At 35.1% G+C, this 14,876-nt stretch overlaps 1 protein-coding gene across 2 annotated transcripts; it reads left to right on the forward strand.

The window, feature by feature from the left end:
* The first annotated feature begins 8,975 nt into the window (after window positions 1–8,975).
* LOC131039028 (probable auxin efflux carrier component 1c) lies at window positions 8,976–14,672 on the forward strand. 2 transcript variants are annotated; one of them, XM_057971666.2, is made up of 9 exons: window positions 8,978–9,294; window positions 9,534–10,177; window positions 11,380–12,020; window positions 12,666–12,963; window positions 13,138–13,223; window positions 13,414–13,571; window positions 14,013–14,089; window positions 14,188–14,263; window positions 14,355–14,672. In XM_057971666.2, the coding sequence occupies exons 2-8, from the start codon at window positions 9,540–9,542 to the stop codon at window positions 14,252–14,254; spliced, it is 1,965 nt and encodes a 654-aa protein (XP_057827649.1). In that variant the 5' UTR covers window positions 8,978–9,294; window positions 9,534–9,539; the 3' UTR covers window positions 14,255–14,263; window positions 14,355–14,672. The 2 variants fall into 2 exon arrangements, with proteins under 2 accessions (XP_057827651.1, XP_057827649.1); XM_057971668.2 differs by having other exon boundaries at window positions 8,976–10,177.
* The last annotated feature ends 204 nt before the right edge of the window (window positions 14,673–14,876 follow it).

A 14,876-nucleotide genomic window follows, 5' to 3' on the forward strand; every position in this document is an offset into this window, starting at 1 on the left:
TAGGAAGGCAATTCAAAAGAACAACGTTTCATGTTATGCATGCAATGATATTGGACATATTGCTTCATTCTGCAAAAGCAGAAATCCGCTAATAAAGGAAAAGAGAAGGTTAATGAAATATGACAAGATCATACTCAAAGATGGGCTAGAAAGACTGAAGAGCAACCATCATATGGGAATGTCCCGGTTACCTATCCAACAGAAGAGGTTGCTCCAGATCGGCAGTGAGCTCAACCGATAACTAAGGCAGATGCATTAGGGGTAGGAAAATTTCATGGAAGATGATGTGTATGCCCCTGGAGGAGATTCTGGAAGATGGTCTAGATATTGGAGAGGATTATTCGGCATTGATATGTTCAGAGTAAGATCCGGTATCATTCACCTACAATCATTTATGTCAATAGAAAATTAGGGTTTTCTTGATGGATAAAAGGTCAATTACACTTCATTACTATTCACCCAACATTCAAAGTGATTTCAGAGTGATTCAGAGCGACTTAGTGCAATCAGAAGCTATTCAGAGGTGATCAAATTTCTTCTTGAACGATCATACCGACATTTGGAAGGATTTGTTAAGAGGTTTTTACCGGAAGCATTCTAAAGGTATTCTTCTTGAGTCATGGAATCAGGATCATCCTCTGCTCCTAATTTCGTTGCAAATCCAACTGTAGTAGAAGTTAAGGACCTCCCTAGGCCAATTTTCAAATGGTATCCACATGTGGCTACCAAGGAAGATTTGGTTGGAGTGTTTTATCGCCACCAGAGGGAGTGGTATATGTGGAAGATGTTAGGGCCTATATTCATTGTCATATAGAGGACTTAGACACTTCGAAGATCAAGGGGATGTATATGAATGAACTCATGGGAGAATCTGGTAAAATCAAACCAACATATCAACACATCGAAGATCTAGGGTTCACTGATATTTTGGATATTCCGTAGTTCGAGGATGAGATTGTTAGATATGTACTAAGCAGAGTACATGGGGAATTCATATGGCTGGACCAACCCTATAAAATCACTAAGGAAGCCATCTGGGCAATTACTGGTTTGCCATCGACAGGGAAACATCCAGAAAAGAAATTATCAAATGAATTTGTAAGAAAGATCACCGGCGCCACATCAGACAAGAGATCGATGAAGGTGAGCACTATCACCAACATGGACATCAAATTTGGAATCATGATCATAGGCTACAAGGCAACTCAGTCTTACCGACTGAATTCAATTTCAAGTTCATGTATTTTGGCCGCTTATAGGATGATGAGAGAAAATATCAAGTTAGATCTTTGTCACTGGATGCTTGAGGAGTTATTGATCAATTTAGGAAAGATTAAAGGTGAGAAGAAGGGCACCTTCCGGTATGGAAATTTGTTAGTCTGCTTAATGTTATACTTTTTGAATGATACCCCCAGTTCTAGAAGGAAGCAATGGGCTTTTGACATCTCAGTAGGAAGACAGCTTAAGCAATCAATTGCTGCATTGGGAATTCTTAGAGATGATAAGGTATGGGGTTACTTCAAGGTTTTTCAGAAATCTGTGAGGTCTAGAATAAGGATACTTGAGAAAATAGCAGAGAAATACTCTACCAACATTTGTTTCATGGTTAAGAAGGATGTGACTCTCATGGAGGCAGTCAAGCCCCGAAAGATTTGGATAGAGGAAATGGGATATGAGGTGGATGCATTAATTCTTGATGCATATGCAAAATTTCTACTTGATGCATATATAGATGAAGCAGAAAAACCTTCTGGAACAACACAACAAAAGACTCTTGAGGTTAAAACTGAGTTCAACTGAAAGAAGAGGGAAAAACAAGAAGGTAAGGCAAGCAAGTTTGTATAGGAGGTTTCAAAGGACATTAAGGCACTCATTGATGTTGTCTCAGAGAAAGGGAGAAAGAGGAAGGATCCGATAGTTCACATTAAACCTGTGACTGCAGATTCTGAGCTTGAAGATGAGATACCATTAGCATTCAAAAGGGTTGTGAGGAAGAAACTGAAAGAACCTAAAGTGGAAGCAAAGAAACAACTAGTTAGGAAGGTTACCATCAAATTAATGACACCAAAGCAGGCACATAAGGCTACACCATCAACTGCATCTGGTAGTACTAGAAGGAGGAAGACGAGTGACATTGATTTGGCACTTGAGACTGGTAATGTAACAATTATTCTGCCTAAGACTTGTGCTGAAATTGTAGATGAAATAACTAAGGATGGGATGTTGAAAAATGTTAAGTCTTATTATGATACATTAGAAGTTGATGAACAGAGAGAGGTAGAGGAAGAAATTCTTCTATATTTAGACATCTATAAGAAAGCATTAATTGAAATAGAAAATCAAATACCGGTAGAGCTATACAACATGCTAGATGCTAGAAGGTTATCTGCAATGCAAGAAGACAAACACATTAAGATGCAAGAACTTTTAGCTATATGTGTTGCTATAACTCCCAATGAGATGGGAAAGACAGTTGACGTTGCAAATAAGAAGGTATTCAACATCAAACATAGAATAACTAGCTTGATGTTAGGAAGGATGAATGAGATAATAAAGGAAACACATAAGGGTTGGATAATTTTTTTGGGAGAGCATAGAGGATTCTTCACTTCACCAGAGACAAAGACTAATACTCTAGATACACCAGTTGAAGTGAAAGGTAAAGGAATTAAAGGAATTATCAGTTTTGAAAAATATCAAGATAATGGAAATTGAGCCACCAGTTAACACAAATGTACAGACAAATGTAGAGACACTGGTTAATGCAGAGAATATTGTACAAGATACTAACATTGAGGACACTTGTCCTCTGGATACTAATGTACAAGTTGAGGATATTGTTCCTATAGAGGAACCAACAGTTGCACAGACTGCACCAAGTGGCGAAGCCACTGGTGCAAGTGAGGAGGTAATAAAAGTTAAATCACCAAAGAAAACAGGAGAATCTGGTAGGGAACTAGTTGCTGGCACATCATTATTAACAATTGACACTTCTCTATTTGAGAAGAAAAACATCACAGAGATGAGTCCCACAGAGCTGATGATGATGGCTACTCAAAAACCGATGAAGGAGGGAACCATAAACAAAGGGATTATAGATCAATCCATAATTGTTTTGCACAGATTGGTCCCAAAATGTAAGATTGAGAATGAAACAAGCCCTTTCGAGAAGCTTAAGATTATAACAAAACAAATCTCTAAAGATTTTCAATCATTACAATAGATCTCTAACCGACTAGCACTTGAAAAATTCACTTTGGCTAAGAGAGCCGCTTTTGATGAAATCATTGACAGAGAAAAGAAAAATATTGAGAAGAAGTTAATTTTGATAGAAAATTCTTTGAAACAAGGTACTAATATATAGGGTATGTTGCAATACAGAGATTCTTACAACAAAAGTAGATGAAAAGATAAAAGAGGTACATGACAAAATTGCTAGTATTGCTAACTCTTTTGATGGACTAACTTCACTGACCACATCTATTGATGGACAAATTTTGACTTTGGAGAATCAAATTTCGGCTCTTGAAAAGGAAAGAGATAAGATCATTCAGAGAGCCAGAAATCTCAGAGGTTTGGTGAGTCCAAGATTGGATTCACTTGGTGTTCATAAGAGGGAATGCATGGATATGCTTGGTAAGCCCACACCGACAAAAGTTAATGAAAAACAATCACTTGTATATTTATTGAGTGTACTTGTATCTATCTCCAACACATTCAAAACTAGTTGGGATACTTATGTGGAGTTATTGGAGAAAGCTTACTCGAAAATCTTGAAATTGGTCAAGCTTTGGTAAGACATTTTAGGAGATATTCAATGTACAATTATTATTCTTTGACATTCTTCTTACAATTTTTGGGCATTGATGTCAAAGGGGGAGAAGTATAGAAGTGAAAAAGGATTGTAAGGATTGCATACACTAGGGGGAGTTACAGAGTTTTTTTTTGGAATTTTGGAGTATTGGAGCATTTTGCATATTCATCTCAAGGGGAGTAGGGCAGGATGAAACCGATAGTTGAAACCGTGACCATTTTTCACATGAGTGTTGCCATCAATGCCAAAGGGGGAGATTGTTGGCAATTGACACTCTATTGGTTAGGTTTCATTATCTTGTCATTGATGGCAACATGATTTTGGGTTTCGACTTCATATGGTGTACCAATAGGCACTTCACAGACTCTACACCGACACCAACACCGACAAAATAAAAGATTTCTTTGATCACCAACAATGCAGGCCGACGTGGTATAGTAAAGGTCATCAGTATTGGAGGTCAACACATCTTGGATCCAGGATCGACAACTTGTTTTAATGCTTATTCATTTATGTTATGTGATCGACATGTAATATGATATTGTATATATCCTTGTAAGTTGACATAAGGCATAAATTTGTATAGGGTATATAGGGGAGATTGATTAGATCATTTTGCAAGAATAAGAGAATAGGGATAGACATGTGGAATGGATATATGGATGTAATGTTATGCGAAATATATTAGAGAGACTATGTATGTGAGGAATTCATTGTAAGGGTTATTCTAGTACTGAGGTTTAGGGTTTTAACCGGAATAGACAGAGCTTAAACCGAAACTGTATTCTGGCATAGGAGATGCTATACTAAGCAGTTCACACTTCTCCGGATTGTTGTTTAGATTTTTATGTAGTCAATGAGGCTCCTACTGTGATGAGAAGTGTGCTCTAGGCTATAAGCCTTCCTACATGTGCAGGTCCATCATATATTGTAATATCTCTTCATATTGCCAGTGAATTGATATTGTGGGTCACAAATCCCACCGTGTTTTTTCCTCATTGAGGTTTTCCATGTATAAATCTGTGTGTTATGGTTCTCATTTATGTGTTTGGCTTATTGGTTGTATCACTTCTTTCAATTTTGTTTATACCAGTATACCGGTTGGTGTATGAATGTTTTGTTAAGGCTAAAATCTTCTATTTTGGTATAACACTGATTCACCACCCCCTCTCAGTGTTATTGGTTTCCAACAAGAACTTGGTGGATGCTTGAAGAGTTGAATGCTTGATGAAGACCTTTCACTTGAATTTGGCTTAATATCCTTATCTTGCCTATGTATCGCGTCTATAGCCTATCGAATGAGGGAATTGAATCTCCTTTTATACATGCCCAAGAGAATTAATTTTCATCCATCAAAGGCCAACAAAGGGAGATTGAAATCCCCGAAGAGAAAATTAAGCAAAAAGGGGTCGGATGGACCCATATTAGGGCCTCCCTAAGAGGGAGGATAGGGGCGCCACACCCTTGTCCTGCCCTATCTTGGGGCCCAAACAAGGTCCTGAGGCAGCATAAGGGCTATATATACATGCATATATATACATATTTACATACATGTGTATATATATATGTATATACATGTATTATATATATATATACATATATATATACACATGTATATATATACATATATACACATGTATATATATACATATATATATACACATGTATATATATACATATATATATACACATGTATATATATACATATATACACATGTATATATATACATATATACATGTATATATACATGTATATCTATCTATATGTGTGTGTGTATATATATATACATATATATACATACATGTATAGATGTATGTATATATATATGTATGTATATGTATACATATATGTGTATATATGTATACATATACATACATATATATATACATACATCTATACATGTATGTATATATATGTATATATGTATGTATATGTATATGTATGTGTGTGTGTGTGTATGTGTGTATGTATATACATGTATATGTATATATGTATGTGTATATATATATGTATTTGTGTGTGTGTGTATACATATATTTATATGTATATGTATGTATATATATGTATATATGTGTGTATATATATATATACATACATATATATATACATACATATATATATATGTATGTATACATATATATACATATATGTATGTATACATATATATACATATATGTATGTATACATATATATACATACATATATATATACATACATACATACATATACATATATATATATATAATATATATATATATATATATACATACATATATATATACATACATACATATACATATACATATACATACATATATATATATATATATGTATATATATATATATATATGTATGTATATATATATGTATGTATATATATATGTATGTATATATATACATACATATATATATACATATATACATATATATATACATATATACAGATATATATATATATATATATATATATATATATATATATATATATATATATATATGTATGTATGTATGTATGTATGTATATGTGTGTGTGTGTGTGTGTGTGTACATATACATATATATGAAGTGCCTAAGAGGAAAAGGAGAAATAAGATATAGTATTTGATTATTAAAAAAAAAATGAATTGAATATTTTAGGGAGCATAAGAAAATACAGAGGATAGGAATACAAATAACAATGCCAACTTAACATGGAAATATAATTTATATGTAGTTAGAACACTTTAAAAAAAACTATAAAAATTATAAATCAAAGTAATTGAAAAGATAATATAGGTGGTTATCATTATTATTAAATTTTAATAAAGTGTTCGAAAGGAGAAAGAGAAATAAGATATCTAGTTTTTTATTGTAAAAAAACATTGAATCGAATATTTAAGGAGCATAATAAATATGGTGGATAGGAATACAAATAACAATTTCAACTTAATGTGTAAATATAATTTATATGTAGTTAGAACACTTTAAAAAGTTTTATAAATCAAAATAATTTAAATGATAATACAAGTGATTATCATTATTATTAAAATTTAGTAAATCTATATTATTAATTTTTTTAATAGATTTTATTTTAGTTTGAGAAAAAAAAGACATTTATTCTTTTGTCAATTTTGAGTCAATCTTCATCAATTCATATTGACTAGCAGCTCACAAAAGCCTGTCTTTCATAAATATGGACATCTGGTCCACTCTAGTACTCATTCAATCTAGGTGAAGCATTAAGACTTCCTACTTTGATTCATGTGCTTATCTATAAAGTTTTCCCCAAGTTCAAGTTCATTTAGCTTGGTATTCCATTTACAAAAAAATCAACAAGTATTGTACCTTATGAACCATTCATTATAGAGCTTATTAACTAATTTGTTTTCAAGTGATATTTTCATAGTGCATCAAGTTATATTTGAATTTTCAAAATTCAATGAAATAATTTTTAAATTAAAATTACTACCTAAATTGATGATGATAATGATAATAATAATAATAATAATAATAATAATAATAATAATAATAATAGAACCTTTAGATTGACATAGGAATACAACTTGCTTTAAGAGATAAAGCTTTCTACTTGAATAATATAAAGGTTATTAACCATAAAAACCCTATTAGATGTGAAGAAAGCCAATGGAATCTATAGCTATAGTCATTTGTACTATGACTATATATATTGCACTTAACCTTTAGATTGACGTAGGAGTACAACTTGCTTAACCTTTACCATCACATTTTCCTTCACTTTTATATTACATGTGACATAAAGGTTGTCCTACTTTTAAGTGGTGGGGTAAGGTGGGTTTTGTAATTAAAAAATGAAAATACACCAATTTTTTTTTTCCAAAAATAAATGATCATAGCAACCTAACTTCACACCTCTCAGTCTCTTAAACGATAAATCAAATTTCTATGAAAAAGTTTACATGCTTTTGTAGGTGAGTTAAGAGCTTAAAGTCATTGTTTAGAGTTTTGAGTGTCAACAATGTCGTCGCATAAACTACATCTTCGTTAAATTGTCCAAAAACACTCCAATCAAAATTAGACCGAAGCATATAAAGAGTATATTACTAATCACCTTATCTTATGTGCGGTACACCTGAGTTGGCTTAGTGGTGGAGAACTCGTTCTCATGAAAAAGAGGTCACAAGTTCAAATTCTATAGGGGGTAAGATATGTACGTCTCATTTGTAGCATAGTTAGGTGCCTCCCACAAGGAGTACGAGGTAGTCCCATATTTCTATAAGTCATTTGTAGAGCCATAAATAGACCACATTAGTCTCATATTACTATAAGCCATCTGGTAGTCCCATGTTATTATAAGCCATCTGTAGACCAATAAACACGCCATCTATAAGGTAGTCCCATATTACTATAGAACTGTGCTATATGAGGTAGTCTCATATTACTATAAGCCATCATGTTACTATAAGCCATCTGTAGACCAATAAACATGCCATATACGAAGTAGTCTCACATTACTATAAGCCATATATGAGGTAGGCCCATATTACTATAGAACCGTGTTATATAAGGTAGTCAATTATTAGTATAAGCCATCTATAGAGCCATAAACAAATTGTGGTATACTAGGTAGTCCCATCTTATTATAAGCCATTTGTAGACCCATAAATAGACTGCTAAGCCATTTGTAGACCACTAAACAAACCATATACAAGGTCGTCTCATATAACTATAAGCCATATGTAGACCCATAAATAGACTACGAAATATGAATTAGTTCTATATTACTATAAGCCATTTGTAAACCGATAAATAGACTGCTTGATATTGTGAACTAATAAAAGATCTATTTCTATTTCGAACATTTTAGACAAAAAAAATCCATTGATGGAATGTGTGAGTAATGTAGAGTCACTTTAACGTTTGGGAGTTTCCCCCACTAGTAATTTGTGGTCGCCTTGGCAGGTTCACCAAAATGGAAGTACATAGATAATTTTGGCATTTGATGACCATAAAGAAGTAGAAGCATCTCTGGCATGAGAAGTTGCCGGCAGTTTGGTATAATTCGTTCGCGTTTTAGTTCTGTGATTTTGCAATTTGTTGGGTATGGAATAGACCGGTCCAACAAGTAAGTTGTCGTTTGCCAGTAAAGTCCAAAGGGAGTTACCAAACAGGGGGGACCTCAGTTTGTAGGCTGGATCCCTGTCTAGTCCATGTTGTAGGTCTCTCATTACTCCACGTACTCCACACTGTTCACTACCCAATTATATGTTCATTACCCAATTATATGGGGTGATGGCTTCACGTTTTACGTTTGCTGCAGCCTAGGATTGTGAAAACTCAAGTCCACACCCGTGGGAATCGGGTCTGCTATACAAAACAAAGCATTCCTCCATTCATTCGTTGCCTTCATCACATACCCATTTGCCTTGCCTCGTGACTTCTTAAGCTCAGAGTACAGAAATTGAGCCTTTAAGGAATGCTGCAGCTTCAAGGGCGGTGATTGTTCTGTACAGTTGATAAGGTAAGGAAGGATTTGGTTTCTGTATGAAGCAGGACAAGAGTTTAAGCAATCACAATGGTTGCCATCAGTTGGCTTATATAATTCTGTTCTGTTTGGGGAAATTTTTAGGCGCTGATCTAGTAATTTTGCCTATGATGGGTTGTGTACTGTGATCTGAAAAGGCTGATTTGAAAAATATATAGAAAGTTTAGTACTGAAGTTTTGCTCAAATCTGACAAAAAAATTGTTTGTTCTTGAAGTGAAAAATGATTACTGCCAAGGACCTGTACAATGTACTCAGCGCGGTAGTACCACTGTATGTGGCCATGATTCTGGCATATGGGTCTGTGAAGTGGTGGAAAATATTTACTCCTGATCAGTGCTCTGGAATAAACCGTTTCGTGGCTATTTTTGCAGTCCCACTGCTGTCTTTCCATTTTATCTCCACCAACAATATATATGCCATGAATTACAGATTCATTGCTGCAGATTCCTTGCAGAAGGTCATTATATTGCTTGTCCTTGGTACTTGGACGCAGTTTGGGAACAGTGGGAGCTTGGAGTGGATGATTACATTGTTTTCATTGTCTACCCTGCCTAATACGTTGGTGATGGGGATTCCTCTGCTTAAGGGCATGTATGGGGAGTCCTCTGGGAGTTTGATGGTGCAGGTGGTTGTTATGCAGAGTGTTATCTGGTATACCCTCATGCTCATCTTGTTTGAGTACAGAGGAGCTAAAATGCTTATCATGGAGCAGTTTCCTGATACTGCTGCTGAAATTATTTCGTTGAGGGTGGACTCGGACATTGTTTCTTTGGACGGGAGAGAGCCTCTTCAGACAGAGGCTGAGATAGGGGAAGATGGGAAGCTTCATGTGACAGTTCGCAGATCCACTTCTTCCAGGTCTGTTATCTCACCACATAGAAAATACTTGTATAAACTGACTACAACAGCTTCTATTACAGTAGTTCCTATCATACACCATATTGACTATTAACCTGACATATACAGGCCCTCAATAAAGTATAGGTAAAGTATATGTAGGGAAGCATCTCTCCAATTGGTCTATAGAGCCAACCGTTGCACTGGAAAGTCTGTTATATCCTTTTATCTTACAGAGATTTTCATTAGTAAACGCATTTTGGTAGCTCTGACACCAAACCCTTGAAATAAATGTCTCTTACTGTTGGAAGTACTATCCACTTTGTTGACTGTAAGGGTTGGTAGTTTTCAGTGATAAACGCCCCTAGCACGGGGACATAGCTAGGTCTTAGATTTGAGTTTTGCAGAACATTCCACATTGCAGACTGTAAGGGCCGGTTGTTTTAAGCTGTAGAGAAGGCCTATAGGAAACTCCTTGCAGAGCAATCTACACTGGTCTGTAAGGGCCGGTAGTTTTAAGTGGTAGAGCAGCATTTACGTAATTCTTAGATTTGAGCTCTTATAGAACAATCCACACTACAGACTGTAGGGGCTAGTGGTTTTAGGAGGTGGGTCAATCCTTGGCCAAGATATATAGGCAGGTTTTGAGTTCTTGTTGACCTATTTAATTTAAATATGGTATCAGAGTCATGTTAAGAACCTTATAGTAAAGCGTGGCTCGGGTATGGATGTGACACAACATTCATTATGGAATTGTAAAAGATCAATAGCTTAGTTGTAAAGCAGCACTGCAACAAATAAAAGATCTTAGGTTTAAACCCTAATTGATCCATAGAAATTTAACACATAGGTATAAAAAACAAAATCATGGAGATCATGAAATGGACAGGATTCAGGGAAACCATTAATTGGTACACTGGAAACCTTCCCAACCATGGAAACCATGAATTAGTACACTGGAAACCTTCCCCCTCTCAATTCCATGGGTTAAGTACATCACCTGATGCAAGTGAATGCTGAGTAAGAAAATTCAAACTACAAAGTGTGCTCCTGCCAATCCGTTTCCGGATAAAACTCAAGTCAGTGTGAATGATTGTAAAATTCCACAATTAACCTAGACATGATATTTAATGTTTTGTGTTCCCTTCTATTAACATTTTTATTGTTGAGCACTACATACCAATTCTGCAGTCATCTCATTGCATTGGTATTTTTGGGTACAGATCACAGGGGTTAGGGTCTCTTCCTTCTCTCACTCCCAGGCCTTCGAATCTGACAGGTGCAGAGATCTATTCTCTTCAGTCCTCTCGCAATCCTACCCCGAGAGGATCCAGCTTCAATCATTCCGATTTCTACTCAATGCTATCTGGAAATCACCGAGGATCAACCAATCTCAGCCCCAGGCAGTCTAATTTTCAGTCAGCAGATATGTATTCAATGAATTCGTCCAGGGGACCAACTCCCAGAACTTCCAACTTTGATGAAGAAGTACCCAAGGACTTCAAGGGATCAAATCACACGCGTTTCGGGTCTCATGGGTATGCTGCCGGTTCCATGTCTCAGTATGGGCTAAGGCCACAGGGAAGTCTTGGTAGAAGCATAAGCGGTGGAGTAGAATCATATCCTGCTCCTAACCCTGGCATTCTGTCCCCAAATGATAGCAGGACAGCCAAAAAGGATGGAATTAATCGGTCACCAAATCAAAATCCCGGTGATCCTAACAAGGAACTTCATATGTTTGTGTGGAGCTCCAGTGCTTCACCTGTTTCAGAAGCAAACCAGCTTGGAGTCCCTGCAGACAACAACATTGTTAAAAATGATCCCAAATCCCAAACTCCAGATCATCATGTCATTGAAGGGAAAGGTAAGAGTTTATTTTATTTTTAGTAAAGTGATAACAACTAGTCATTGGTCACATTACTCATTTAGCTTTCTTATTATTGAAGGATTTTTATCTTTATCTTTAGTTTGTATCATGATTTAAAAAACTGTATCCTCACACTGTTCCAAGAGATTCATTGACTTTTTCAGTCTTTTTCTCATTTTTTCCTCTTCAGTTCTTCAACATTGGTGGGAAAGTGATCAATGCAGAGAAATGTTACTTTAGTATAGACAAGAAAATTCCTTGCAACTCAGAGCTGAAACTTCTGTAACACAACAATTCTAAATTGCAAAAAGCAAAATTGTAGTGTGTAGATTGTTGTCAAGAAATGGTTCACATGCCTTCTTTATAGTGAGATTTTTCCCAATGTAGTAGTTTTCTTTATTGAATGAAGTTGTGGAGGCCACAGCCAAAGGACATTATGAAATTCTCAAGTCCAAAAGATTTTGAACACAATTAAGGGGGAACATGACATTATGCAATAGTTTTTTTAATCTTTCTCCAATATTCAAATCATAAAAACTATGTTCAACTTCACTTTTAGACTGAAAAATAAGAGTTTGAGAGGATTTAAAATTTCAAACTGAAAAAGTAAAAGATATTTTAACGGCTGTTTATGTGGAGCAGGCTTGCAACAAGAACCAAGTGAACCATATGAAGAATTTGGTCGTGGTCATTCCAGTCCTGCAAAGAAGGCGATAGGAGAGGACGTGGAAATGGTGGGCCCTAATCCCAAATTAGATCCAGGCTGTTCTGTGGACTTCAATGACAAAAACCAGATTGAAACATCAAGACATAAAACAAACATGCCTCCTACTAGTGTCATGACCAGGCTTATCCTTATCATGGTATGGAGAAAACTCATAAGAAATCCCAACACCTATTCCAGCGTATTAGGCCTTATATGGTCGCTTGTAGCTTACAGGTACGTTTTATCTTTTATACCCTCACACATTTTCGATTCATCCTTTGCAATATCTCAATGCAATGGTACTGTCACTTTTCCACAGAAGAAAATCAAATTAAAGAACTCTTTAATGTAATCTCTTTGTTTTCCGCATGGACTAACATTTTCAATAATGAACATTGTCACTTGAAGGTGGAATATTAAAATGCCAAAATTGGTGTATGGTTCAATAGCCATTTTGTCTGACGCCGGTCTCGGCATGGCTATGTTTAGCTTGGGTATGGTTTCTTCTCATCTCTTTATTTATTTGTGTTTATGAATTATCAACTTGTTTCTAATTAAGGTCAAAGAAATGTATAAATTAAATTTAGGGTGGATTCTTTATAAATCATTTAACTTCACTAATAGATCAAGAATCATTTAATCTTTCACCATTTTAAACTGACAATCAGATAAAATAACAAACAGGATTGTTTATGGCACTACAACCGCGAATCATAGCATGTGGAAAATCCGTTGCTGCCTTTGCAATGACTGTTAGATTTCTTACTGGACCTGCTGTAATGGCAGCTGCATCCATTGCTATTGGCCTCAGGGGAACATTGCTACACGTGGCCATTGTTCAGGTATTTTTTATCAGTTGGGTTTAATTATCCTGAAAAAATAATATAGAATAGAAGAATTTTAACATTCACGAGATTAAAAATAGTTTATACATATTTACAATCAAATTTATTCATTATACATCTATATAATTTTTCAAAAATGTGTAGAAAGTATACAATACAATCCATAAATAACAACAATGCACTCACAACACAATTTATAGATAACAACCCACTGCATATGATCACAATACAATTCATGGAGGACAACCCATTGTAGTACATTATTACCATTCTAAATTGATTTGCAGTCAACATATTTTTGACTTGGAAACATGGATTACATTAAGATTGGACCTTTCCATCAGAACAATTTCTCTTAGTAACCCAAGTCTATGAAATATAATTTAAAGGACCATTGATCTAATATAGAGAAAAATGTATTTATCTGCTCTATTTCAGGCAGCACTTCCTCAGGGCATAGTTCCATTTGTTTTTGCCAAGGAGTACAACATACATCCTGAGATACTAAGCACAGCGTAAGTTACATATTCAACCCATATTTTGCCATGCTGATTAAGCTTCAAAAATGTGAACAAACCACCTGATCAGTCTGCATACTTATTCATGATTTCAGAGTGATATTTGGTATGCTGATTGCATTACCAATAACTTTGATCTACTATATCCTTCTCGGTGTATAACAAACTCAGGTATTTTACCTTCTCTTCAGTTTCAATTCTCAGAAGCAGTTCATAAATTTTCTATTCGTAGACATTAATCTGTTGTCTTGTACCATTGCAGCACATATCTCGACACAGAGCAGCATTCAGTCAGTCTAAAAGCTTGGGAAGAACGTCAAAGATGTACCTTGATGGCTGTAACATCAGGCAAAATATGACATAATAACTGCTACTTTGTCCTGATACACCATTACCATACTCAGTGCTCAGTGTTTGAAGTTGAACTGCCCCACTACTTGTACTATAGATTAACAAATCTTATATAGTACAGTTGTTGCTTATAAGCTATGGGAGATTCAGAAGTTCTTTTGGAAACAAATTTGTATAGTGCTCTCATATAAAAGAATGTTAATAAAAGTTGCTGCAAGCAATTTATCGTTGTACGGTACACCATTAAAATGCCCAGCTTACATATCTTCTGCGTTAACAGATGAATTTTCTGTTTAAGTATAAAAAGAACGAGACAAGCTTTAGATTTATTTCAGAGAGTTTGAAGTGCATGTACATTATTTCGGAACAGTTCAAACAAATAGTAAATTTTTGCTGAACGGTCCCATGCAACAGTTTTCTATTGGAGTCTGTT

This window comes from Cryptomeria japonica, chromosome 5, assembly GCF_030272615.1.
Source record: "Cryptomeria japonica chromosome 5, Sugi_1.0, whole genome shotgun sequence".
In the NCBI taxonomy this organism is placed as follows: domain Eukaryota; kingdom Viridiplantae; phylum Streptophyta; class Pinopsida; order Cupressales; family Cupressaceae; genus Cryptomeria; species Cryptomeria japonica.

What these genes read in the sequence shown, in the direction of transcription:
- LOC131039028 (XM_057971668.2), top strand. Translation starts at nt 9,540, where the DNA reads ATGATTACTGCCAAGGACCTGTACAATGTACTCAGCGCGGTAGTACCA. An exon ending in CGCAGATCCACTTCTTCCAG is followed by an intron (nt 10,178 to 11,379) that starts GTCTGTTATCTC and finishes TTTTGGGTACAG; the next exon opens with ATCACAGGGGTTAGGGTCTC. An exon ending in CCTGAGATACTAAGCACAGC is followed by an intron (nt 14,090 to 14,187) that starts GTAAGTTACATA and finishes TCATGATTTCAG; the next exon opens with AGTGATATTTGGTATGCTGA.